Genomic DNA, 26970 nt, shown 5'->3' with positions numbered 1-26970 from the left:
GTGTTTGGTTTGTCATTATTGCAGTTAACCTAACCTCTCATTTGCTTTGGCTAGTATCCACCTTTGAAAGTCTTTTGCATTTCAGTTGGTTTTGGTTTGTCTTTTTGGTTGTGTTCCATTAGTAATAACTTACATTTAAACAGTGCCTTTCAGCTTACAAAAAATTCGTATTACTATTTGTAACAGCTCTGAGGGGTAGGCAGAGATTGTAATTTCTCTGTCATGGGTGAGAAAACTGAGACTCGGTGAAGATAAGAGACTTTCCAAGTATTAAGTATGGAGAATTGCAGAGCTAAAAGTCAAAACTAAGTGCCTTGAGTTCAAGAGTATATGTTTCATATGGAATGAGAGCCATTCCTTAGTCCATCCAGCTGGTAAAGATAGTGGTAATATTCTCATTAGATATTATCTTCAAGTATGCATATTTATGCGTGCGCGCGCACACACACACACACACACACACACACACACACATAAATCATGAAAAAATAGCAAGGAAAATAAATAACAGAGAAAACTCACAGCATATTATTGTGCTCCTATCCTCAGAAAGGAAAGAGAGGCCAGAAAACCCACTACCATCCCTTCCCAGCAGGGCTTCTTCCCTGCAGGTGTTTGTATATTGTAACACATCTGGTCTTCTTTGAGTTATATGAGAGAACCACCACACCACTTTGACCACCAAACCCATCCTCGGGGACCAGAAGGAAATTAGTAGGGATAAGTCAGGCGGTAAATTCTAACCAGGGCCCCTTCATAAATATTGAAGTTAAAACTGAGCAAAGTTTACTTAAACAAAGAGCCAGAGAAACGGCAGAGGGCCGACTGGGTGAGGTGGTTTGTGAGAAAGGCCAAGCCTCTGAAGGGAAACTGGCTCCCGCCGAGCCCTGGGGATTCGCCTGGTCTTTTAGGCATTTTGTTGCCTTCTGGTTCCCCAGCATTTCACAAGTGTGTCCCAGTTTAAAGATGATTTAAGTACAAAATGACCCATCAGCTGCGTTGCTGAAAGGACAAAGACCAAGCATGCAAGTCCACTACTAAAGATAACACCACACGTTTAAGGTTCGATAATGGAATTTATTCACCCTGAAGGGTAGAATTACATCCTAATGAAGTCCTGGCTTCTTCGTTATCAGATATTATCACATATTTCTGGTGTGAATTAACATGTTCAGCTTTCTGGAGAGCACCTAAAGATACTGAATAATAAAATCAGGCAGGATTTCAAGTACAACTAAAACCTGTTTTTAACAGATGAAGACCTGGGAGGGATTTGTTTAACTATTCATATCTAGACAAAAACACAGGTCCAAGCACCAGTCTCAGAGAGGGAAAACAGCGGTGTGGATAGTATGCTGTATTTGTGTTTTAAAGAAGTTTATGTTGCATTGCATATTTGTAAACCATCTCTGGAAAAAAAAAACATGGAGGAGCAATGGAAAATAAGAGTTGATGGGAAGTTTATTCTTTTTTCAGTGCACATTGCTACTCCTTAAAGGTGTGTGTACCTCTGCCATTTCCAGTGCAGCTTCCTGAGGCCAGGATTCATTGACCATATTATACTCAACCTTGTATTTCTCGGGTGGGTCTAGCACTTTTTCTGATAGGAATCTAATGAATTATGGCTGAATTTTTTACAGTCGATGTCCTTTTACACCTAAAATAAGTTAATATTAATAAAAATAAGTCAGTACTCATTTTATGGTTCTTTCCAAATGGCTTCTAGTAACTACTTAATCATTTAGAGGGGCAGAACATAACAATAATAGCTGACTCCTCTTACCAGCCCATGTCTTACTCAGACACTTGAAATAAACAGTTCTTCCTTGCAACTATGCTGATTTGTATCACGGAGAATGCATTATAAATCATTTTAATGGTTAGTGTACTTCATTTATTCCTTGGAGGGAAAAATGATTAATTTGTATATTTATAAAAATGAGAGTGCAATGAATTTTTTTAGTAGGGAGTCACACTAAATATTTTCTTAGTTTTGTTTTTTGTTTGTTTGTTTGTTGTTTTGTTTTGTTTTTTAATTAACCAATCCTTCTGTATTCTGTTCAGACTCCTGGCATTGCCTTTGGCCTGGATGTTGCAAATTCAACACCAAGGCTGAACACTGTAATCTAGAATTAAGTTAGACAGAATTGTAAAGAAAAACTCCCATGGGCACAGAAATTAAATTTTGAGGTGTCCCAGGGCATAGTTACATTAAAGATTGGGGCACTCTTGCTGCTTCTCATTCTCCAGCATTATGACACACTCTACTTTTCAGTTAGTCCTTTAATCAGGTATGTGAGCACAGAAGGAACTCAGGGCCAGTACAGGTTCGGCAGTGGTGGGGGTGAGGAGCACTGAGCAGACTTCCCAGTGTGCTATGCCTGCCCCCTTGTGTCCATTTGCTCACATTGCATCTTCCTGGGCTATTTGGTCTCCAGCGTAGGGTGTTACCAAGCAGAGGTCTCCTCAAGCTGGTCTTTATAAACAGATACCCCCCCCCCCCCGCCATTTAAATTTATTCTGTTAGTGGTTGACTTGCAAAGAGCACCATTAAATAGCTTAGAAACAGTCTGTTCTTGTGAATAGTCAGACATCTCCTTCTATCTTATTTATACAACTAATTTGCTTTGTAAATTCCCTTCCTTTCATAAAACTTCAAAGATAAACTTTAATGGACTCTGGCTCCAGTTAGCCAAATTCTGAGCTAATCACTTCATAGTGTTTAAATAGAAGAAAGAAGAACATAACTGTGACAGTGGTTTTTAAAATGACCTCCTGGCACTATCAAACTGAATGCCCTCTCCCTGTAGTTCCTGGTGTTGCTTTCACACTTATTGTACATGCATACTTACGTGTATTTATGACCCAACAAAGCTTCCAGAAAAGCGCTTAGCAGATGAGCAATCTCTGCTCCTGCCATAGACCAGACATGTTTAACTGTTTCCAGTTAGAAGTCCAGCATCTATTAACAAGGCCTACACGCCACCCAGTTGGAAAACTGTCCTATTGAGCAAAGTTACAACTGTCTGAGTAAAAGTGAATTAAAGTGATAAAACCCAATTTCTCTCTCTTCTCAATTTAAGGATTGCTGTAGCTCCTCCATGATCAACCAGGGTTCAAGTTTGTTGTTCTACAGTCCCCAGTGCACAGCTTTGATGACATGGTCCCAAGGGGTCTGGTCCATTTCCAGGCAACATACTGGCAATCCAGCCAGCAAGGAGAAAGAGACAGAAGAGCATGCTTCCTGCCTCCAAGGAGCCTTCTAAGAAGTAGCAACTAGTACAATATTCAATTGGCAAAATCCAGTCATCTCCCTGAATGTCTTCATCCTAGGTTGCTCTATCCCAAGCTAAAAGTCGGGTTTTCTGACACTATAAGAAAATCTTTCAGATTGGTATTTGAGACATTAGCAATCTCTGGACTGTATGGCACCAGTTCCCTTCATTTGGCCTAGCCAATTCCTCTGGCGTTTGTTCTAATTTTTATTAAAAGCTGACATCTCGATTCCGTTGTCCTTCCTCTTCTACAGTTCTGACCGTGAAGACTGTGCATGTGCCCACTTCACCTAACCTTCTGTCGCTCAGCAGACAGCCGTCCCTTGGCTTGTAGGTCCTCACAGTGTCGATGTGTTCCTTTCTCCACAGGTGATGGCTGTGCCGCCCAGGCCTCTACAGCTGCTGGGAGTGCTGCTCGCCATTTCTCTGAGCTCCTTCAGGCTCACTCAGGCTGGTGCCTATTATGGAATCAAGCCGCTGCCACCTCAAATTCCTCCTCAGATACCACCGCAGATTCCACAATACCAGCCCCTAGGCCAGCAAGTACCTCACATGCCTTTGGGCAAAGATGGCCTTTCCATGGGCAAGGAGATGCCTCACATGCAGTATGGCAAGGAGTACCCACACCTACCCCAGTATATGAAGGAGATCCAACCTGTGCCAAGAATGGGCAAGGAGGTGGTACCCAAGAAAGGCAAAGGTAACATCATAGTGCACAGTTTCAAAATAGCAGCTCTACAAACTCCTAAAGTATAGAAATTGAGGGGGAAACTGCAATTCAGAGACTTTTATTTTTAAATTTGTCATTGCTGTGAATCACAAACGATTCTTGCAAAGTTCAAATTTAAAGGAAGATACCGGGAAAAGGCCTTCAGGTCAGGTTATCCAATTCCAAGTGGTCAACTCTGAAATCATATAGATACAAGCAACACTAAATAGACTCAGCAGGTTTTACTTATATAGTTATGCACCATATATATATATACACATATATATGTATATATATGCAACCATAATTAAAGAAAAAAGAAGCCATGAGTTTGAGAGGGATGGGGAGCATATGAAAGGAGCTAGAGGGAAGACAGAGAGGGAAGAAAGGAAAGGGAAAATGATGTAATTATATTTTAATTTGAGAATAAAAATTAATATAGAAGTTTGATCCTCGGTATCAATAAAAAGTTAAAATTATAATTTGTATTTGGTTTTAATATTTCAGCTATCATCAGACTGAACAAAGCATATTTAACCACAGTCTATCCTTAAAAATACGATTCATTTATTTAAGCATTCACTGGCTATCTAGTGAACACCTGGCTGGGGCTTAGGCTCTGAGCACATTGCAGGGAGTTCAGGGAGCAGCAGGATGAAAGGATAGGGTTAAAGAAAAGTCACAAGTCAGTCTTCGGAGCTAAGGAAACAATGTCTTGAGGAACTTATATAAAAGAAGGATCAAATGAAAACATTTCACAAACTAGGTGCTACATGTAAGAGTTTTCAGTTCTGCTCTAAGGTACACAAGTCAGTCAATCAGGAAGCTAAAAGGCACAGAAAAAGTTCCCATCACTTCCTAGAACTATGTTCTAGGTCTATTACACCTACAAAGTACCCATGCCTGTGAGATACTTTCCTGTAAATTTTGCTTGCTTATCTGGAGTTCTCAGAAACCTAGCATGTGTGGGGCAAACAGGAGCAGCAGAGTAGCAATCGCCATGAGGGACGTGGAGGTCATCCCCACTGACCCCGTGACAATGCAGAAACCTCTGTTCTGGAGAAGTACTGGATTTGACACTAAGAAGCCTAGGTGCCGAGAGCCCAGACACCTATTAATTCACTCCCTTGGTCTTTAAAATAAGATTGTTGAGAGACTCGGTGGCATAAGGTAAGTGGTGCCGAGTAAGAACTAAAGCCCTGAGGGGTTTTGTATGGCCGTAGCTGTCAGTCATTGTAGATGCTCAGGTGGCATGGAATGTGTTCCAGACACTGTGCTAAACACCAGGGATCCCAGACCAATAAGAGGTGAGACTTCAGGGTGGTGGTAGATGTCTGTAGTCAGGAGGTTGCGGCAAGAGGATCACAAAATGCAAGGCCACCCTGGGTTCCATGGTAACATGTAGTGTCAAAAAAGTGTGTGTGTGTGTGTGTGTGTGTGTGTGTGTGTGTGTGTGTGTGTGTGTGTATTAGGACTCTTTCTCAGACTTTCCCTTGATTACAATTTGCTTACTAGTGTGTGTTAATGTAAGTATTCCTTATATTTTTCACTCTCCAGGAGCTGGTATACCTTTTAGGGAATTATCTAGGTCAGTGGTTCTCAATCTGTGAGTCACAACCCTTCCGGGTATAGAATGATCCTTTCACAGAGGTCACCTAAGATCATTGGAAAACACAGATACTTGCAATTACAATTCATAACAGTAGCAAAATTACAGTAATGAAGTAGCATTTTGTATGAAAGGGTCACAGCATTGGGAACGTTGAGAGAGACCCACTCCAGGTCTTTTTCCCCCTCCTTTCTTGCATGGCCTGCCTGGCGTCTGGTGCATCTTGTATCTCCTCAGATGATTACTTGTATCTGGAAAGAATATGACTGCCAAGGTTCTCTTTTGTTTCCTGGCAGTAGTTCTGCAAATAGCACAATGATCAGACTCAAACACTACTTACAGTTGAAAGAAGACTTTGGACCACATGTTTCATGTCTTCATTCCCCACTGCTCCCAATAGCATGGATCATATAGAGTTGCTTGCCTGCAAAGCACAGCATACACTCATATGTGCTCTGTATTTCAGTAACAAGGTATCAGAGCTTTCCTAGCTCTTCTCTCTTTACGTGGCTGTATTATTCTGGCTATAGTCATAGGAAAGCAGATATACCGGCCGCTTAAGTGACTTAGTCAAAATCTCATGCCACAGCCAGAAAGATAAACAAGGTTTTCTGTTTCTAAACCAAGCGTCTCTCCTAGTCTAAACTGTAAGCCACCCTAAAATATCTATTCACTTCTCTTGACTAAACCTAAATTTCTAAGAAAAGTAATTTCTTCAAAAATGTATATTTGAGGCTTGAGAAATCTTATAACGTGTCAGAGACATTAAGCAAACCCATCGGGTTGAGACAGAAGTAGAGAGATGTTATCGAGTCACATACAAAACAAAGAGCTTTCCTTTTTCCTGGGTCCATGGGAAAAATGATTTTCATCACCCGTATTTCAGCACCTGAAGAAACATTATTTAGTCCTACATTATTAAATTAAATGTAATACAAGCCAGTCAGGCACAAATAGACGTACATCATGGGTCTCACTAACATGCAGCATTATAACAATGTACAGAGGCAGAGAATGGAACGCTGGTCATTCTTAGGGCAGACAGTCAGGGGTATAAGGCGTTGAGGAGAGGCTTAGATGGTGAAGACAAGAGTCAAGAGGTGCAAAGCCTCAGGCAGGCAGGAAGAACATGGTTTTGATTTTGTTTTTATTCATTCTTAGGTCTATTACCAAGTGTGGTAAATATAGTTAGCAATATATTATGTATTTCAAACTAAGAATAACTTCAAATGCTGTCCCCACAAAAATAACTATGGAAGGTGACAGAAATGTTGATTAGCTTGGTTTAATTATTCCACATTTTATTCATAAGTTGTACCATCACTTTGAAACCCATAAACCTATAATTTGACAATTTATAATGAAATCTTTCAGTTGATAAGATGGTCATGGAAAAACACAATATAACTTCAAGTAGAAAAGTTTGAAAAATAAAGAGTGTGACTCCAGCGTTCTCTAACATGCACAGAAATGTGTACCTTAAACAAATAAGATGAAAATCATGTCGAGTACATATCTCTGCTTTGTGGGCTCAATGGTGACGTGTTGTTGTTGTTGTTGTTGTTGTTGTTTTTCCTTTCAGTATACAACTTCGACCTTCCCAAATTCTGTATAATGAACACACAACAGTACCTTCAACTTTCACGCTTGGAAAATTTTTGTTTGGATATTTTTCGGCTTTTAAAATTTAGCCAGTGCTGACATAAGCATCTGCATATAAGAGTTTTCAGAACAACTCAGACACATCGCAGAAACTGCCAGCTTGATTTTCCTTTAAATACTGGCACCATTTAGGGGAAGGTTTGGGAAGATGACCATATTCTCTCGGCTTCCCTTTTGATAACATAATAGGCAAATGTGTCAAAATTAGATGACTGGTATTACTTCCTACAAATAAGAGATAACCAACCTCCTCCTTTCTCTACTTTTCCAGGAGAAATACCTTTAGCCAGTTTGCGAGGAGAACAAGGTCCCCGTGGAGAACCCGGACCAAGAGGACCACCTGGGCCACCAGGCTTGCCAGGTCATGGAATGCCTGGAATCAAAGGAAAACCAGGGCCGCAGGGATATCCAGGGATTGGGAAGCCGGGTATGCCTGGAATGCCCGGGAAGCCAGGAGCCATGGGAATGCCTGGAGCAAAAGGCGAAATTGGACCCAAAGGTGAAATCGGTCCTATGGGAATCCCAGGACCACAAGGACCTCCAGGACCTCATGGACTTCCTGGCATCGGGAAACCGGGTGGGCCAGGGTTACCAGGGCAACCAGGAGCAAAAGGTGAGAGAGGGCCCAAAGGACCACCAGGACCTCCTGGTCTTCAGGGTCCCAAAGGAGAGAAGGGCTTCGGGATGCCAGGCTTGCCAGGTCTGAAGGGTCCTCCAGGTATGCATGGCCCTCCTGGCCCAGTTGGGCTGCCAGGAGTAGGAAAACCAGGAGTGACAGGCTTCCCTGGACCCCAGGGTCCCCTGGGGAAGCCAGGCCCTCCAGGGGAACCTGGACCACAAGGTCTTATTGGTGTACCGGGAGTTCAAGGACCTCCTGGGATGCCTGGAGTTGGAAAGCCCGGTCAGGATGGGATCCCTGGCCAGCCAGGATTTCCAGGTGGTAAAGGGGAACAAGGACTGCCAGGGTTGCCTGGACCCCCAGGCCTCCCAGGGGTCGGAAAGCCAGGATTCCCAGGACCCAAAGGGGACCGGGGCATTGGGGGTGTTCCTGGAGCTCTTGGGCCAAGAGGGGAAAAAGGACCAGTAGGTGCTCCTGGAATGGGGGGTCCCCCTGGAGAGCCTGGCCTACCTGGAATCCCAGGTCCCATGGGTCCTCCGGGTGCTATTGGTTTCCCTGGACCCAAAGGAGAAGGTGGGGTTGTAGGACCACAGGGTCCACCAGGTCCCAAGGGTGAGCCAGGCCTCCAAGGCTTCCCTGGGAAGCCGGGTTTTCTTGGTGAAGTAGGTCCCCCTGGCATGAGGGGTTTGCCTGGTCCTATAGGACCCAAGGGGGAAGCTGGTCACAAAGGGTTGCCAGGGCTTCCTGGAGTTCCAGGGCTGCTTGGACCCAAGGGAGAACCAGGCATACCTGGAGATCAGGGTCTACAGGGGCCCCCAGGGATCCCAGGGATTGTAGGACCAAGTGGCCCTATTGGACCACCTGGGATTCCGGGCCCCAAAGGAGAACCAGGCCTCCCAGGGCCTCCTGGATTTCCCGGTGTAGGGAAACCAGGAGTAGCAGGACTTCATGGTCCCCCGGGGAAACCTGGTGCCCTTGGGCCTCAAGGCCAACCTGGCCTTCCTGGGCCCCCAGGCCCTCCAGGGCCCCCAGGGCCCCCAGCTGTGATGCCCCCTACCCCACCACCCCAGGGAGAATATCTGCCAGATATGGGACTAGGAATTGATGGAGTGAAACCTCCACATGCCTATGCGGGCAAGAAGGGCAAGAACGGGGGCCCAGCTTATGAGATGCCTGCGTTTACTGCAGAGCTGACTGCACCTTTCCCACCAGTGGGGGCCCCAGTGAAGTTTGACAAGCTTCTGTACAATGGCAGACAGAACTACAACCCGCAGACGGGCATCTTCACCTGTGAAGTCCCGGGTGTCTACTACTTTGCTTACCACGTTCACTGCAAGGGAGGCAACGTGTGGGTTGCTCTCTTCAAGAACAACGAGCCCATGATGTACACATATGACGAGTACAAGAAGGGCTTTCTGGACCAGGCATCTGGGAGTGCAGTCCTGCTGCTCCGGCCCGGAGACCAGGTGTTCCTCCAAATGCCCTCAGAACAGGCTGCCGGACTCTACGCCGGGCAATATGTCCACTCCTCCTTTTCAGGATATTTATTGTATCCCGTGTAAAACAAAGAAAAGAAAAGAAGAAAAAGAGAGATTTAATAGAAGAAAAGAAAATGACATTTTAAAAAAATTGAAAACAAATGCTTCAAAAACACTTATGTAGTTGGAAAGTTATATTTAAGTGAAAGTTTGGACCATCATGTACAAATAAAATCTAAGATGCATGTTTAATACTGTACACAGCAGATTGTACCAGGATGATGGGACAGATTTATGGATGAAATACAGACGCCTGTGTTGTACCCACTGGACTCATATTAGCTGTTGCATGTTATATGATTTCATAACCTGCTTATTCAAATCAGTCAAAATATGTCAGTCTGGAAGGTCATAGCTAATGAAAGTCACACATTCCTTGTGCTCCCTTTAAAAAAAAATGGTTTTTTTTTAATGTGCCTTGAGAGGTTAGTGGTGACAGTTACATACTGTATTTATTTGCATAATTTCCTCTCTCTTTGTGCAGATGTTTTGCTGTGGGATGTTGGAGAGTTGTTCTGTAGTGCAAAGACCATGGTAATCTCTAGTCCGAAGGCTATTTCTCCATTTCAGAGGCTGTGCTTTAGCCGCAGGTCTCCCTAGTCGAAATTGTGCTGTGGTCGTCCCCAGAAGAGCAGATGTGCCAACGGCCCCGTGTGTATTTGCTCAGAACTCTCTTTGCCAAGTACATTGTGAGATGCTAGTGTGTGATACAGGGCAGAGTCCACAGGAGTTCAGAACTCAGCTCAGAGAGATTAATGTATTAACTCCTCTAAAGAGTTTCAGTTTGGCATTTCTCTGGAACCTAATTTTCTTCTTCCCTCCTGTAATTTATAATATAGCCTAAACAATATAAACAAATTTTTTAAAGAACCTTCCCTCACATAGCTTTATCATTTTATGAACCTTTATTATTAATAGTAATTATCAGTTATGTTTACATGCATTAAAAACATCCCCCTAATTTGCCCATACAACCAATGGTAGTCAGGTTTCAACTTGTCTGTATGTGTTTTAGTAGCTGTGATTTTCTTCAGTATATGATTTATGTCATCTGAGGTTCCAAAGTCAATTAACAAAATCCAAGCCTTTTTTTTTTAATTTGGGAAAAAGACAATCAGAATTAATACAAAAATAATTACATTTTAAAGGAGTAATTATAATGTTTGATATGTAAAAGCAGGTTGTTGCTTCCAGATATCGGTACTAATATTGTAGGGAAATGACTGTTTCTTTAACATCAGCCTGTGGAAGAGATAGCTGGAATGTCATAAAGCAGTGGCAGCCCATGCCTCTTATGTCACCACACACTCAGCACCACAGCCAAAACAGGTCTGAAAGGAGAAATAGCTCTTCAGGCTCTCACTAAGGCACATACTAGGTTCTTTGGGCATTGCTCAAAACACAAACATTTGAAAGTTGACTATTCATTTGCTCTTAGTTGTTTGGGGAAGTGATGTGGGACTACAGTGATAGATCTAATCTACGTTCCTCAAACCTTCAGAGTCAGGAAGTGAAGAGATAGACATAGACTGGGAAATACACAAATAAATACAGTATAAAACATGGTATATTCCAAATCTGAATTATTTACCACCACAAATTCTCTTCTCCTGGCTTAATATTTGTCTTTTCCCTTTATGATATACAGGCTCCATTTCTTCTCAAATTTTAAGACAAATTAGTTCATTAGCACAAGGTTTCTCATTCACTGTTAATTGTACAAAGCACTTTCGCATCCAAAAGATGTCCTACCTAGCCCTCACTTGCAGAGTAAACAACACCTATGAATAGTTATCCTTTGGGTTGCTCCTGAGGACACTGGCTTGTAGCTAGTGACTGTGGAAGTCATATGGGTCTCTGAGATCTTTCTACTAAATGGCTATATTGAAATGGTTTGGAGGACAGTCAGGCCAGATGCGTTGTAAAGTTGCTTTTATCTGTACATGTATGGTATTTTAGTTTCCATAAAGAAAGACAGAAATTATCTCTTAAGTTGAACCAAATTTTGCTTTTTGAGGTATCTTCCAACTTATTTATTGGTTGTTACTCAATTGCCTCTGTGTATGTGTGTGTGTGTGTGTGTGTGTGTGTGTGTGTGTGTGTGTGTGTTACCATATATCAGGCATATGCTTCTAAACTTTTAAATGGAGGAGGAGCAAAATCTATGCCGGATACTGTATATTCTACCATGGTGCTAATATCAGAGCTAAATGATACTCCATTTAATTTAAAGAAGAGTTTTAAATAATTATCTATGTACCCGTCGTACCCTTTTGAGTGTTGTGCATCGTGTTAACACATTAGTGTGAAAACAGATGAAACAACTGTATGTTCTACAGTCTAGGGACAGTACTATGTTCCCTGTTTAATTCAAAATTAACAAGAGCTTTTCCATGTGAAATGGACCAAACTGGCGTTGTTCTTATTTAAACACAGAGTTTTAAAGTAGCATGACATCCCACGGGGGAAAAGAATGTCTGTAGAGGATAATTGTCCTCAAATATTTTACAGAAACAAAGAATGATGAAAAGACTGGTAACTTGTTTGAGTTTCCATGAATAGATTTGAGACTTAATGGCAAATCAATTTTGTATTTAAATTTTTGTACTGATTTGAAAAACAGATCATTAAATATCTTTAAAAGTATGTTTCTTGTCTTGTGTGCATCACCCAACTGACACTGTAGGAACCTAAAGTGGTTTTTAATCACCCATTGTAGTAATCAGCCACTGAACCTGGGGCTAAAAATGACCATAGTTTAAACAGGACAGTTCACTCCTCTTCAGTGTAACAACTCTGTAGATAAGCAGACCAGAGCTCCTCTGTAGCCTGGTCACTATCCCACATTCCTTCTACATTCTTGCTTCTCCACCCAAGAGTGTTGGCCTTCTCCTTTGGTGGAAGACAGTCGACCTTAGCAATCACATGCCAGCTGGTGGAAGGGTGGAAAAATCAGGAAGAAGAGGATACTAGTTTATCTTTAAAAAAAAAATACAACCTAGCAGTTTAGATCCCTCCTTCCATACCCATTGCCATGAATTTAGTCATGTCATAACTAGTTGAGAGACAGTGTAAGACATGATCAGCTCTCAGCAAGCTCCTGCTGGACTAAAAATCAGGAGTCCTGTTCTTAAGGGAGAAGGAAAAACAGACAGTAACACCCACCATCACTGAAGAAAAGGCCTTCGATCTCTGTTCCCCGGAGAGACAACAATCTTCACACACTCCATTCAATTTGCCATACTACCAGTACCTTAAAGGAAAGTAGTGGTGAGTGGATTTTCTAGGCAGATACATGTGTATTTCAATAACTTAAAGGCCTCATAAGCAGCACTAGAGAGAAAAGCATGCTTTTGTGATGACTTATCAAGTTCTGAATGATCAAAGCATCATATCTAGACTATGATAAAGGCGTTGCTCAGATCATTCAAGGAACAAGTATGTACCACCAGTCTGAGAGGTTAACTTGTTTGAACTGTCTTACCAGAAGATCAAGATCACTTCTATCCTCACAAAGCTCAATGAGTTCTATCTCATTCTACAATCAAAGGCGTTATCATTATATTACCTGTGGTCAGGGCCTATTCAAAGGACTGAGATAAGGGCTCATACTGAAAAGAAACTTTATCCAAAAGCAAATCAATAGTACATATCAGAAAGAAATATACCATCAATATTGACAGTGGGCCACAAGCATGAGAAAGCACTCAAGGATCTCGGTTATTGTTTGGGGCATCCTTTGATAGAATTCAAGAGGAGGGGATTATTTACTAAAGGGGTGTAGCATGAGCAGTTCTCTGTTCTGATTGATAGATTAGTCACAAAATCATTTTTTGATGTCAATGTACCTTCCTATAATGTCTTAGTTAGGGTTTCTATTGCTGTGACAAAACACCAAGACCAAAAACAAGTTGGTGAGGACACAGTTTATGTGGCTTACACTTCTAGATCATCATCAAAGGGAGTCAGGATAGGAACTTGGAACCTGGAGGCAGGAGCTGATGCAGAGGCCATAGAGGAGTGCTGCTTAATGGCTTGCTCCTCATGGCTTGCTCAGCCTGCTTTCTTATGGAATCCAGGACCACCAGCCAAGGGATGGCACCACCTACAGTGGGCTGAGTCCTCTGCCATCAACCACTAATTAAGAAAATGCCCTACAGACTTGCTGGCAGCCCAATCTTATGGAGGCTTCTTTTGTTTGTTTTTTGTTTTGTTTTGTTTTTTGAGACAAGGTTTTTCAATGTAGCCCTGGCTATCCCAGAACTCACTCTATAGACCAGGCTGGTCTTGAACTCAGAGATCTGCCTGACTCTGCCCCCTGAGTGCTGCGATTAAAGGCATGCACCACCACTAGGCCGTGGAGGCATTTTCTTAATTGAGATTCCCTCCTCTCAGATGACTTTAGCTTGTGTCAAGTTGACATAAAACTAACCAGCACACATAATGCTTCTGATTTCAATCATATGTATGCCCAAGTATGCATAGGCATATGGTGGTAAATAGGGGATTCTCCGTAAAGCTTTACTTGAGAACACAGTTTTGTCTTGGTGTGCATGCATACAAAACCAGTTCAGGCTAGATCTGACATTCCATTTTTTGTACCTTGGTGCATTGGGATTATATTTGTATAGGAATTAAGTGTGATTGTTTTTAGCAGGACAGGAATTTATCTCATTGTTCATAGAAGGGTATATGTGTAGCTAGATGCAGGTGAAAGTCCAAGGTTGATAGGTGCATTTTCCAGAGAGAGGTATGTATAGAGTACATGCAAGTAAAGGAGCTAGGCTACCAAGTGCATTATTAGAAGGGAAGGTGTGCATAGCCCAAATCAAGCAGAGTCTCAGGTTGCTAAACTATCCTATATGATTGCTGTCTCAACTTCCTCAAGGGAAAGTTTTCTCCTTAACTTATTAGAGGAGCTGAAGGTAAAGGTTCAGTGTTTTTGAACTGCTTCATGCTGAGTTGAGGGAAGAATGAATCTCCCAAAGATTCTGGGGGCTGGGAGATAGTTCTCAAATGGATGTGAGGCCAGAACAAATAGCCTTCCTTCTAGCTCTAGGGCAGTGGTTCTCAACCTTCCTAATGCTGAGACCCTTTAATACAGTTCCTCATGTTGTGGTGACCTCTGATCATAAAATTATTTTTGTTGCTACTTCATATCTGCAATTTTGCTACTGTTATGAACCATGATGTAAATATCTGATATGCAGGCTGGTCTTAGCTGACCCCTGTAAAAGGGTTGTCTGACCCCCAGGTTGAGAACCACTGCTCTAGCATGTCAAGATTATACAGATCACTGTGGGATCATGCGGGTGACTTAAAAAAAAATGTGAAATTTGGACTGAGGAAGCTCAAAGGTATGGCAAAAGGAATACCCTCACTATAGTAGGACAGGTCCATAGGGTCAAGGAAATTGGCTCAGACCAGTTGCCAAGTAATGCACATAACATACTCCTTAAGAGCCAACCTGGAGTCTGCCTGAGGGCCTAGCAACAGGAGCTGTCAGAGTTCCTGGTCACTGTCAGTTCCTGATCATGCCCAGCCAATGAGGGACGACCACACAGACTGGGTGCTGGGAGGAGGGTATACAAGACCTTTCCTGTTATTGAATAAAGGCGTCAACAGACGCCAGGTGTCTGTGTTGTTGACATCGCGCCTTCTTACGTCCCCCCGCCCCCCAGGGAGCCATTAGGATCCAAGCAACACCTCACCTCTTCTGAAAGGAGGAAAATGGTGTGGGGCTGGGAAGGGTATGTGGCTGTGTGTATCTGTTGATCTGTCTGCCCCAAGCTTAGAAAAAGAAGGAAACTGAGATCAGGGAAATACTTGACAAGATCAAGCATGTATCCAAGGATAAGTGAAAGAAATGGATCTGATAACAACAGAAAGGGGCTGGAGAGATGGTTCAGTGGTTTAGATCTACTCTTACATAGAACTGTGTTAGATTCCCAGCACCCACATAGCAGCTCACAACCTTCTGTAACTCCAATTCTACAGGATCTGATACCCTCTTCTGGTTTCCATAGGCACCAGGCAGGCATACAGTGTATATACATACATGTAGGCATATCACTCATATACATAAACTAAAATAAATAAATCTAAAAATAAAAATATATATCATACATATTTAAAAAATAACTGAAGAAAAATTAAGTAGTACAAGTCTTGAATATAGGGTACAAATATTTCTATTTCATCTGATGTGAAATAAGATATTGTATACTATTAAGTGAGAAAGCAGTATAAAAATGAGTATTTCAGAAAAATTATGTTGACAGTTTTGAAAACAACACTGGAGAAGGGAAGAAACAAGTAGTAAAACCAATTTAAAAAGGAGAACAGCAGTCATCCAAAAAAAAAAAAAAATGACATGTAATGCTGAACAGCTCTGAATGCGCCTCAGTTATGAAGAGGGAGGGTAGGGGTCAGGGGTTATTTTCATGACCATGGAACTCTTCCAGGTACCAGGAATGCGGACTGCATTAGTCAGTGTTCTCTAGAGCAACAGAACTTACAAAATGAGTATGTGTATGTGTGTTCATATACATATAATATATGTTTATTGAAATGAGTTACAGGCTGCAGTCCAGCCAATCCAACAATGGCTGGCTGTGAGCAGAAAGTCCAAAAATCCAATAACTGTTCAGTCCCTGAGGCTGGATGTCTCAGCTGGTCTTCAGTATATGCTGGAGTCCTAAAGAAGTCGGCTCCAACATTAGTAAAAGAACGGGTGTGCTAGCAACCCAAGGGCAAGCAGGCAAAGAGAAAAGGAATTCTTTCATGTCCTTATATGGGCTTCCAGCAGAAGGCGTGGCCCAGATTAAAGGCGTGTCTTCCTATCTCAAGATCCAGATTAAAGGTGTGTGTCTTCCCACCTCAAAAGTCCAGATTAGAAGTAGATTCATCCACTTCAAAAAAAAAAAAATCTCTCACAGGTTCAGCTCACTTTCTTCTTTTTATACAGCTCAGAATCCCACTCCAAGGATTAGTGCTGAGAGGTGAGAAGTCAGATTTGCTGGTAAGTAGACAGACAGACAGGGCCGGGATTGCCAGCTTCTTCCCTATCCTCATGACTTGAGACAAAAGCCTGGTAACTTAAAACAAAATCCTTGTACTTGTTTTTGTTAGTTTTTTTTTCTCCCTCCAGCTGGACCCCTGCTAATGGACTGGCTCAAGGAGTTTAAGGCCAGATCAGGACATGCTGCACCACAGTGTGGGCCAATCAAAAACCCCATCTTTCTTCAAACTGACCAACCCTACATGATGGGAGGAAAATTCTTCAGAGACTTAAAAAAAAAAAAAAAACCCCAGCCCTCAAGAACAAATAGGATTCCTCAGCTTTGTGAATTCCCTCTCTGCTTTGCAGAGGGTCTTTTCTCTGTGTCTTCTGCATGTGTGTGCTTCCTCACCCCCAGTAAACACCTTTCTCCAACTGCTGATGCTGTCTGTGATGTTTGTGATAAGTATTTTTGGATTCCCCAGTAGTATAGTTCTCCACCAATGCAATAAGCCAGATCAAGCCAAATTAAAAGTCCAGGTTTAATGAGCAAAGCACACCCGGGTGACTCTCAAGCCCCCCAGGAATGAGGTAGGGAAGGGATGAGTAGAAATAACATGGCAGGTCTAGGGACTGAGCTTAAATACCCTGTAGGGATGGATGGTCTTGAGCAGCTCTGGGGGAAGGACCACTGCTTGGTGGGCTTTCTGAGAGGGAGAGGGTTTGGAGAAGGAGGAAGGGGGTTTGAGGTGGTGCTTCCAACTGAACATCCCAACCTTCTTGGATATACGGACGCTGTTTCAAGTCTAGTTACTTCCTGTGGGCATGGGACAATGTGGGGAAGGGGATTCAGGAGTCCGTGAGCTCATGTTCAGTGGGAGGTGTGGGTGAAGAAGTATTCCATTAACGGCCATCCTGGAGACCTCAGGAATCTGTTTCCATTTATCCTGGATAGGTGCCCACTTGAGCCTGGAGAGGTGGTGCCAGCATTGATGTCCCAGGAGCTTAGGGGTGTGGCACACCAAATTGAGGGATGAAGTGTTCCAGGAGTATCTGAGCCATCACATCTGCTGTTTCCCTGGAGGTGGGGGATGCCTCTATCCATCCTCTAAAGGTGTCAACAAGAGTTAAGAGATAATGGAGCTTTTTATGTGGCATGTGGGTACAATCAACCTGCCAGTACTCACCTAGTTGGTATCCTCAGAGCTGGGGCAGGGGCTGGCATATCTGGAGAACCCCTGTGGGTTGGCCTTGGCACACATCTGGTAAGAGGAGTGGACCTGTAAAATACAGGCTTGAAGATGGGCGGGGTCAAAGAGGAGCCCTAGAGATTGATATTAGTTCCCACGAGGCCAGATTTCTGAGTACAGTAGAACTCTTTCCCCAGGAACCTGCAGGTATCTGTAAAACAGTTGGAACAGATTCATACCTTGGTGTCATAACAAAGGCCATGTCTTTGGATTAGAACATTTTGCCTAGTTTTTAGCCTAGTTTTTAGTTTTCCTGGTTTTAGCCCAGTGAAACATACCTTTATGTCTATACTTAGAAGATAACCAGAGGAAATTTACTGAATGAAAGGTTGAGTGAGCAAAGGAGGGAAGGAGAGGAGACTGAGGAGCAGGGGAGGAGGAACAGAGTTGAACACACCTGCAGGCTTCCATAATGCTAACCTCTTTAATGCTAACCTGTTTCAGAGGGGGAGGAGTTGGCATTTCAGCAGAGTTTTGTTTGCCATATGTGGCTGAGACAATGCAGTAATGCTGAAAAAGCCTCTATGCAGTCCTAACAGCTGGGACCAGTAAAATCTACAGAATTATCAAAACTGCATCTATCAATGCTAAAGCTCTGAACCTCAGAAATTTCAGTGTAATAATAGCATAGAAAGGGGACAGAAATCTGAAACATCTTTAACATTCCCTTAAGTGGGAAATTACATCTGAAAACTATTTATCCTTTACGATGAAGCCCATGCACAAGGCAAACCTGTCTGTGTTTTTTTTTTTTTTTTTTTTTTTTTTTTTTTTTTTTTATATAAGATTTTAATAGCTTTCTGTCAAAACTTGAAAAAAAACACAGAGTTTTAATTTTTTTAATTAAACTGAATATGTGACACACAAATAAGCCAACTTTTTACTTAACTCTACATTTCTCATCTTCCACGACGTTCAGTAGCTTTTTAATACCACATAGAATATATTAGATTTAAATATTTTGATTATTTGTAGACAGTCTTCTAGCAACATAATTAACTTTTCCCCTTCATCAAAAATCTGAAATAAATTACTCTTTCACCCTAAGATTTTACCTTAACAAGACAGACAAAGTTTAAAATATAAAAAACAAATTCCTCTCTTATTTTTCAAAGGAAGCAAAAAAGATGATCGTCCATTCTGAATAATGCATTTCTGAAGACCGTATACCATTCTTCACCATTACAGTGATAATTGCACAAGAAGCCTGGATTAATCTTCTTCTGTCTTACCCAGAGTCCCCTAAAACATCCTAATGATCTCCTCCTGAGGTTAACATCAAGTCTTTGAAAAGGATGTAGATGTAAGAAGTTAGAAAGGAATTTAAACTCTAATTCATAGAACATCAGTCTCACCCTCCCCCAAGGGAGTAGTAGGGAATTACATATTAACAGCGCTCTTTTCATTTAATATTCCAAAAGATCAGCATCTGAAAGGGAATTAATGGGCAAGGAGCTGCAGGATGGCAAGTCACCCCAAGCATTAAAATGAGTTTTCATTGAGCACTTTTCCATTGGCCAGATCACCACAGGACATGAACTAAAAACACAGTTGTCAAGAGGTAGATGAGCCCCCCCTTTCCAGATGGGAAAGTGAGGCACTGAGATGCCTTGTAATTGGCTCCCCAAGTGTTCAGCAGCAGCAGCAACATCAGAGGCAGGAGGACCCGTCTACAGTTATGCACTCAATGGCCGACACACAGCAGAAGAAGGACAAGAACATTGGTCCCCTCCAGTAGCCTGTCTTCCATCTTGACGTATGGCATACAGAGCTAATAGAAAGGTTGAAATTCCATTTTAAAGTCGATGGCATGTCTGTCCTCCAGTGTCAAGCCCAAGAGATCAACACAACGGATGGCTATTGACAGACTTTCTCAGACTCAGGAATGGAGAGCATGTTGAATGTAGAGAATGTTTCAGTAAACAAAATCAAGACATGAAAAGCACAGTTACAGGAGAGAGAATACAATATTGAAAATCATAACTTCAGTTTGATGTAATGCCCTCCAAAGAGATATTTATGAACACAGTTAAAAAGAAATTATCAAACATTTGGATTTGAAAATTAGATTACACCTCTATGCTGATGTGAGCATTCACATGCCTTTAAACAAGGAATCAGCATATTATAGAAGATATTTCTCTTCCCAGAGTACAAAATATGTTATTATACACTGTACATAATTTCCCATGTTCCCCAAATACATTAAACAGTAGAGAAAAAGCAATTATTTCACCTAGCAGTGGTATTAGTCAAACAAACAATGTGATCAGAGTAGAGATAAATTGGTGGGGGGTGCTTTGTGTGATATGTGAGAAAATAAACAACCACAATGTCCTTTAGCTTTGTGACAATGTCCATTGATGACAATACCTCACTACTGTGCAAGTAGCCAGTATATTAGTGATACACTGACGTACATGACACACAGCACAATCCAGTTTATTCTTGTGATTGGTGGCTCGTGGTTACCTGTCACATGGAGGATGGCACTGGAAGACAGGGTGCCACTAGAGTTTTGGGCTTGAGCCACATAGAGGCCAGCGTCTGCCTCACATACCTTTGGAATGAACACCGAATGCTTTGTGTCCTTGTGCAAAACCTGTAAGTGTCCATCTGTGCACAATTTCTGGCCCTTCTTGAACCATGTCAGTGTAGGCTCTGGGAATCCTGTTACTTCGACTTCCAAAGTCACCGGGGAACCTTCCATGACAGTTACATTGGACAGCAGCCTGGAGAAATGAGGCGCCTGGCCAGCTAGGCTGACCACGCTGCTCTCTGCAGAGGAGTTTTTCCTGTCTCCTTGGGGACCTGCTGGCCTCCTGCTGGTGCCTGACTGAGAGCTGAGGCCGGGGGATACATCAGGGGCATCATGCAGCCTGTCCTGGGTTTTAGTGACATTAGAATCGGCATGCACTTTCTCCTGGGTTTCTAGCGAGCTCTCCTGAGCCTGGGCGTCTTGCTGCAAAGCTCTGTCGTGCACTTCAAGGGGCATGCTTGTTGGACCTTTCACATGGATGTGTAATTTGGTACTCATCTCCACTGATCCTTTGGAGGTTAGCGAGGATTCAGCTTTGAGTTGGGGGTAGGGCCTCTCAAAGTGACTTGTAAATGTGTCTTTCTCATTACGGCACCCGTCAGCAAAGGCAACGGGTGGTGGGAGAACCGATTCCTGGGCCTCCCCTAGAACACCAGTCCCTGCGTGTGTCCTGCCGCCGCCGCTGACGTGGAGCATGAGGGTGGAAGAGCTGGCAGGTTCCTCCACCTCCATGTCGGATGGTGCCAGAGGGGACTCGGGGCTGGCTGGGAGTGGAGGCAAGGAGATGTCGTCAGATGAGATACACTCAGACTCCTCCCCAGACAACATGTCTTCTGGCAGGATCAGACCCGGGGCACTGGCCTCTTTGTCAGGTGAGGACTGCCTCAAGTCCACAGGAAGCCCATCTTCCCGGGCTCCATGGATGGCCAAGGTATCTTCTCCTCGCATCTGCCCCTCATTCCTTTCTTCACTGAATGGTGTCTGCTCATTCCTCACCGGCTCCTTTAGGAGGTCAATGCAAATGTCGTGGAAAGCTTCCAACTTTGGATTCATCTTTGGAACATCTCCCTGCTTCAGTTTTTCTTTAAGCTCTACGAGAGACCCACATAATTCAGTAATAGATTCAAGAATCTCCTTGTGTCTTGTGACAATCTTCTCAGCATATTTCTGTCCTTCTTCCAAACCGTATAGGCGCTGAGCAAGGTCCATGACCTCCCGAATCCTTTCTTCTTGCTGAGGCACTGAAGGAGCAGCAAACTTATTGAACTGCCTGTGGAGGATTTCCACAGCTTCTTTTGTCTGGCACTCCATGGAATACTTTCCAACTCTTACCACTGTGGCACTTGCATCCTCGTACCAGAAGTTACACTCTTCTATTACTTCTTGGAGATGTTCAGTCAGGTCCAAATTCATCTTGTAATCTGTCACAACTTTGTCAAAGTCATTCACATGCTTTTGCAAATCCTCCATGCGTTCCAAAAGGTTGTTAATTTTATTACTTGGATAACTTGAGAATGAATCAGAAGTTTTATTATTAACTTTTTCCATTTTCTTCCTTAAAGCCTGAATTTTTTCAGCATACATATCAACTTGTTGGATTTGATATTGAAGAGTCTTTAGGTTTCGAGATTTTTCATTTTTCTTGGAGTAATTAAACTTCAGATTGTTGAATTTCTTTTTTATATCTTTGAATGACTCTTTGAGCTCATCGATCTCATCTCTTGTGGTGCAGTACTCCAAGCTGCAGGACAGGACCTGTTCGTATTCTTTGGCATTGGCACTCCAGATCCTGCTATCCAATTCAAGGACCTCCAGCTGCCGCTGTAGGTTCTTTGCAGAAAGATGGGAGTAATTAGCCTGTTGTAAGGATGAAATGATGTCCACTCCTATGGAGAGGGCCAGCTGGTGGAGATGCTCTACTTGTGCCCGCCTTTCTTGAGAACGGCCCAGTTGCATCTGGATCTCCTTAGATCCTCCCAGTTCCATGGGCTGCGCTAGAAGCTCCGGTTCTCTCGATTTGATGAAATGCATCAGTTCCTCCTTGACTTGGTGGAACTGAATTGTCTTGTATAGGATTTCCTCATAATCCTGGATTCGCTCTCTCTGCCTCTCATGGAGATGAACAAGGTCCTTCAGTTGTTCAGACTTCTCCTTCGAAGGGGCTCCCTGACCAGTTAACACTTCCCATTCTTTCATGATATGCTGAACCTCGTCATGCAGTTGCTGAAGCTGAGGTTTCATGGCACTCCATCTTCTTTGCAGATCTGACATAGTCTGAAGGCTCCCTCCAAGGTCAAGTGCAGAGACAGGCAGAAGAACTTCATGAAGAAGTTTTACATTGTGAGTAGTCTTTTTAAGTTTCTCTTTGAATGTTTCCCACTTCTGTCTCACAGGCTTGCCTTCTGTGGCTTTGAGGTACCATGTCATCCGAAGATGGCCGAGTTCTTCCCTTGCGGTCGTTTGCTTTTCCATGATGTCCTTCATAATGTGCATTTCATTTTTAACATTTAATATCTCATTCTCTTTTGCCATACTTATTAAGTTAAGGAACTCAAGCCCTAAGTCTTGGGTCAAAAAGCTCTTCTTTAAAAACAGCTGCCACCGCCTCTCAGCAGAGTCAGAGCAGTGCTTGACTTCAGCATCCTCTTGTTCTCTCTGAGGGATTTCCATCTGATAAAATTCCTTTAGTCTCCGAAGCTGCTCCTTCACCTCTTCTGATGACTTTCGAAATGCCACATAAGCTTGCAGGACTTGTGACCTGTAGCTGATCCTTCGACCAAGTGTGTTTAATTCTTCTTCTAGCCATTTCATTTTAAAAGAAAGCAATGCCACTTCGCTGAGTCCAAATTCATTTTTCTCTGTCATGATTTTTGCAGCTGCTTCTAATGTGTGTGCTACCTCCTTGGCTCGAACATCTAATTCCAGATATTTATTCAAAATCTTCTCTGACTCAGAAGGGCTGGAACCGATGTCCAATGTGTTAGAAAGAACTGGCCTGATTTCCTGAATTGACATTTCCACCTTCCTTAGGTAGTCTTCCACGGATGCTGCTAATTGCTGTTTCTTAAGAGCCAATTCCTTGTGCGCTGTGCACTGTTCGCTGAGATGATCCACTCGTTTCTGAATACATTCCATCATCTCATGGATACCTGTCACCTTAGAGCCGCAGGAGTCTACTTGGCTGATTAAGGCCTGTCCCTTTTGCAGAGCATCGGCTGCGGAGTCTTTAATTTCTCTGTGTAATTCCTCATGCCTCACTGCCAAGACAGGCAGGCTTAAACCCTCTGATTTAAGGAGCTTAAGGTAAGCTTCGACTTTTCCAAGTACATCAAATGCCTTATTAGCCCTGTTAAAAAAGTCATGTGCCATTGTCAACCAGGCTTTTCTTTCCACCATGAGTCGACCAAACTCTTCCTGCAGTCGACTCAGTTTCTGGTTCGAGAGCTGTAGGTGTTCTTTTTCTGTGAAGTCCTTGGACAGTAGGATCTCCAGGGCCTGGCTCTTCAGCTTCTCTATGGCTGAATTCCATTCCTTAGCTCTGGCTTCCAGGTCCTCGTGCTTACGGATTAGCTCCTTGTTGTCGGAAAGTGACGAACCCAGACTCTGTTCCCGCAGATCTCTGATCATTTTCTGAAACCAACAAGTAACCTGGTTTTCTTGTTGGTCCCACAGACACAACTGTAGAACCTGAGCCAGTTCCTGCCGCTGTTGCTGCAAGTTCTTGACCAACTGTCTTCTCCTGTCTTGTAGAAGTTCAAGGAGGCTGTCGATCTTCAGACAGCTACTCTGAGCTCCCTGAATCAGCTCAGAATTCATATTAGATCCATCACACTTGAATTTTTCTATGAAGTCAGTGAGTTGTTGACTTTTGTTTAAAAGGACTAGGGATCTTTCTAGGAGTTCTTTGGCATGGCGGTCATGAAGCTGAAGAAGTGACTGTAAGGTCTCCACGCTCCCAAACTCATGAGGATTCTGCAGGAAAGCTTCAGCTTGGTCTATTTTTATAGCAAACTCCAAAGCACTTTCAAAAAACTCAGAAGTCAGCTCTAGGAGCTCCCTTCTTCTTTCAAGCATGCAGACCAGGGTTGTCCATGCTTCACCCAGAGTCTGGGCCATGGCATCATACACCTGACCTTGAGCCTTGTTAGCTTCCGCTGTCCTGTCTGCTTCCTGTAAGAGTTCCCACACACGATCTTCCAAGGCCAACTGGCTCCTTGCTCATCCAAGGACCACCTTCCCAGGAATGGCGCTGCCCACCCTGTCTGTGTTTTTAACATAAAACTTAACTAATGAATTAATGAGCTACCAACGTGAAGCCTTGGGGGAGGGGGGATCAGGGAAAGTTGTTAAACTGGTAAATCTATCAGTACCCTAGTCATCAAACACATCAGATCTGAGAAGGATAAATTTCACCTACATAAACAGAAGTGAGATAACTTTCCGGCTACCAAGGCAGCTACCCCAGGTTTCTGCCTGGTCATTGGGGACAGAAGTCCCAGGGCAGTATAAGTCTTTAGCTGCCAGATCCAGAAGGTCTGACAGACTTTCCTGTGGAGTAGGAATTTGGGGAGCCTTGCCTAGCTTGTCTTGGTAAAGCAGAACAAATCAATGCTTGTCCATAGTGTGGACAGGGTCTTTGCAGCAGCTAAGGTGCAAAGCAGTTTTACCCTCTGTGACTGGCTTTGCTACATTTGAAGCAAGTTCCAGGTGGAAGTTCTTCTGTGGCCATCCATTTTCCTTGGAGGAGATACTGGATGCTGCTAGGAGCTGGCATGTCTCTATCATGAGCTTTTTTTTTTTTTTTAATTAAATGTCATAGTCTCTGGAGTGTTTAAGCATCAGGGGATCATTATCTGTTAGGTATAATCAGTTTAGTATCTCTAGAAGGCAAAACCCGGTTTTTTACAGTGTAAACAATTTAGTGTTTCTAAAATCAGTATCAGGGAGATTACTCTTATGTTACAAAATTTGGCTGCCAGCAAGATATAATCCCTGTACATGAATGTATGGAGGTGCAGCTTTAATACCTCAGTAAACCAGCATTGTTTTAAACCCTATCTTTCATAAACCTAGTTTTCAGGACAGGGAAAAATATCATATAGAAATCTATCCTAATCCAAGATATCTTGGAGACCTGTTGTCTCTTGGTGGACCCACTCCATATTTATTCAAGATGGCAGTGAAGTCATATGATCTTCCTTCCTGTTCTCCATCCTTAGTCAAATGGTGGTTGCCCATGTGGCTGTACTTATCAAGATGGTGGCAGACTGTGTACTGTTTTCCAGGGCAGTTCTAATTTGGAGTTACCGGTTTTAAGTTAACATTTGGTTATAGGTTTTCAACCATACCCAATTTCTTAGATGTTTTTTCTTTAATAAGGTAGAACAGCATAAAATAACTTTCTCTATCATTACATCAGATTGAGGGCCAGAAAAGGTCCAGAGGTAAATTCTGAGCCCAGGCAGCTAGTTGCAATAACAGCTGAACTATTACCAAGACACATGGAACATATAAACTCGGGCATCCAAGACCAGTTAGAAACAAGCATGTAGTGGCCACATACATTTCCACCCACACATACAAAATAGATGGGACTTAATAGAAGGGAAAAAAATCCATGGGAATTCATGTCAGATGAACAACTTACAAATCCTGAAATGTGAGTTTACAGTGTAGAGCAGTATGTAAGAAACCACAGGAATAAAAGACTTTTCCTGGCCGTGACACAGCTCCTATTGGGCCAGCCCACCATGGGAGGCCAGGAGCTGCCACTCATGGTACCAGGCTCTCAGAGAGCAGGGTCCGAGGTGGACGGGGCACCACAGGCTCACAAGCAACAATGCCTCGGGCCCCTGATGTGGAAGGAGAAGGCGCTTCAGAGGGAACCGAGAAACAGAGTAGTGGTGCAGACTGCCCAAGACTGAAAGAAAGCCCGATGAGCAAGCCGGAACAGCAAGTGTAGGGGATTGGAAAAGAGATTTTTTTTTTTTTTAGAAGAGAGGAAGGTGTAGCAGAGTTTATTCACGGAGAACAGATTCGTTACAGGCAGAATGGGTGGACAGAATTCTAGCATAGTGAAAGATCCCAGCATACTAGCTTAGCCTAACGCCATTTCAAGTAAGGTCTGAAAAGCGCAGGGTGTCTACGGCCGGCCTCCTGGCCCCAGAAAAGGGTACTAAAGGTCAGAAAAACAGCTTGGAGCCAGACAGCAGGCGTGTCAAGCTCGGGGGAAAAACCACGAGCTGCCCTGAGTTTGAACCCGGCCTCATTTGAATCGTCCAATCAGAACCCTGTAAACCATGGGCTGCCCTGAGTTTGAACCCGCCCTCCTCGTGCTCCTGCTGCCCGACCCTATAAAAACCCTCCGCTCCAGCCCGGGGGCGCGCCAGTCTCTTGAGCTTCTTGAGGGACTGTGTTGCCCCGGGTACCCGTGTTCCTGAATAAAGCCTCTTGCTGTTTGCATCTGACTTGTGGTCTCGTGTGATCTCTGGGCGAGGGTCTCTCCAGAGGGAAGACTGCCTTCGGGGGTCTTTCATTTGGGGGCTCGTCCGGGATTAGAGACCCCCCGCCTCGGGACCACCGACCCACTGTCAGGAGGTAAGCCGGCCTTGGTGTATGTTGTTTCTGTCCTGTCAGAGTGTTGTCTGTTTGCGCGCCTGAATCGGTCTGGAGTCAGTGGGGCTGAAGGAGCTGACGAGCTCGGACTTCGCCACTGCGACCCTGGAAGACGTTCCACGGGTCTCTGAAGTCCCCTTCTGGGGCACGGGAA

At 43.4% G+C, this 26970-nt stretch overlaps 1 protein-coding gene, 1 long non-coding RNA gene and 1 pseudogene across 3 annotated transcripts in view; 1 reads left to right on the top strand and 2 right to left on the bottom strand.

Annotated features, from left to right (window-relative positions):
- Positions 1-12058, top strand: part of Col8a1 (collagen type VIII alpha 1 chain) — a 138920-nt gene extending 126862 nt beyond the window's left edge. Inside the window, exons 3-4 of the mRNA XM_006996467.3 lie at positions 3645-3975; positions 7527-12058. Of these exons, the coding sequence (XP_006996529.1) occupies positions 3648-3975; positions 7527-9436 (2238 nt within the window). The 5' untranslated portion in view covers positions 3645-3647 and the 3' untranslated portion in view covers positions 9437-12058. The remainder of the gene's footprint in view (positions 1-3644; positions 3976-7526) is intronic.
- On the bottom strand, positions 3912-8522 carry LOC121821744 (uncharacterized). Of its 2 annotated transcripts, XR_006062584.2 has the most exons (5): positions 8385-8522; positions 7072-7200; positions 6415-6482; positions 5934-6017; positions 3912-4180 (listed from the first exon to the last, which is right to left on the bottom strand). It is a non-coding gene; the product is annotated as an uncharacterized LOC121821744 (long non-coding RNA). The 2 variants fall into 2 exon arrangements; XR_013043784.1 differs by lacking the exon at positions 6415-6482.
- A 6418-nt stretch (positions 12059-18476) lies between the features above and the next one.
- LOC121821815 (coiled-coil domain-containing protein 141 pseudogene) lies at positions 18477-24394 on the bottom strand (annotated as a pseudogene).
- Positions 24395-26970: the final 2576 nt, after the last annotated feature.

This window comes from Peromyscus maniculatus, chromosome 12 (genome assembly GCF_049852395.1).
Source record: "Peromyscus maniculatus bairdii isolate BWxNUB_F1_BW_parent chromosome 12, HU_Pman_BW_mat_3.1, whole genome shotgun sequence".
Taxonomy (NCBI): Eukaryota; Metazoa; Chordata; class Mammalia; order Rodentia; family Cricetidae; genus Peromyscus; species Peromyscus maniculatus.
The sequence above is the reverse complement of the archived record's forward strand: the minus strand, read 5'-3'. Positions and strand labels throughout refer to the sequence as shown.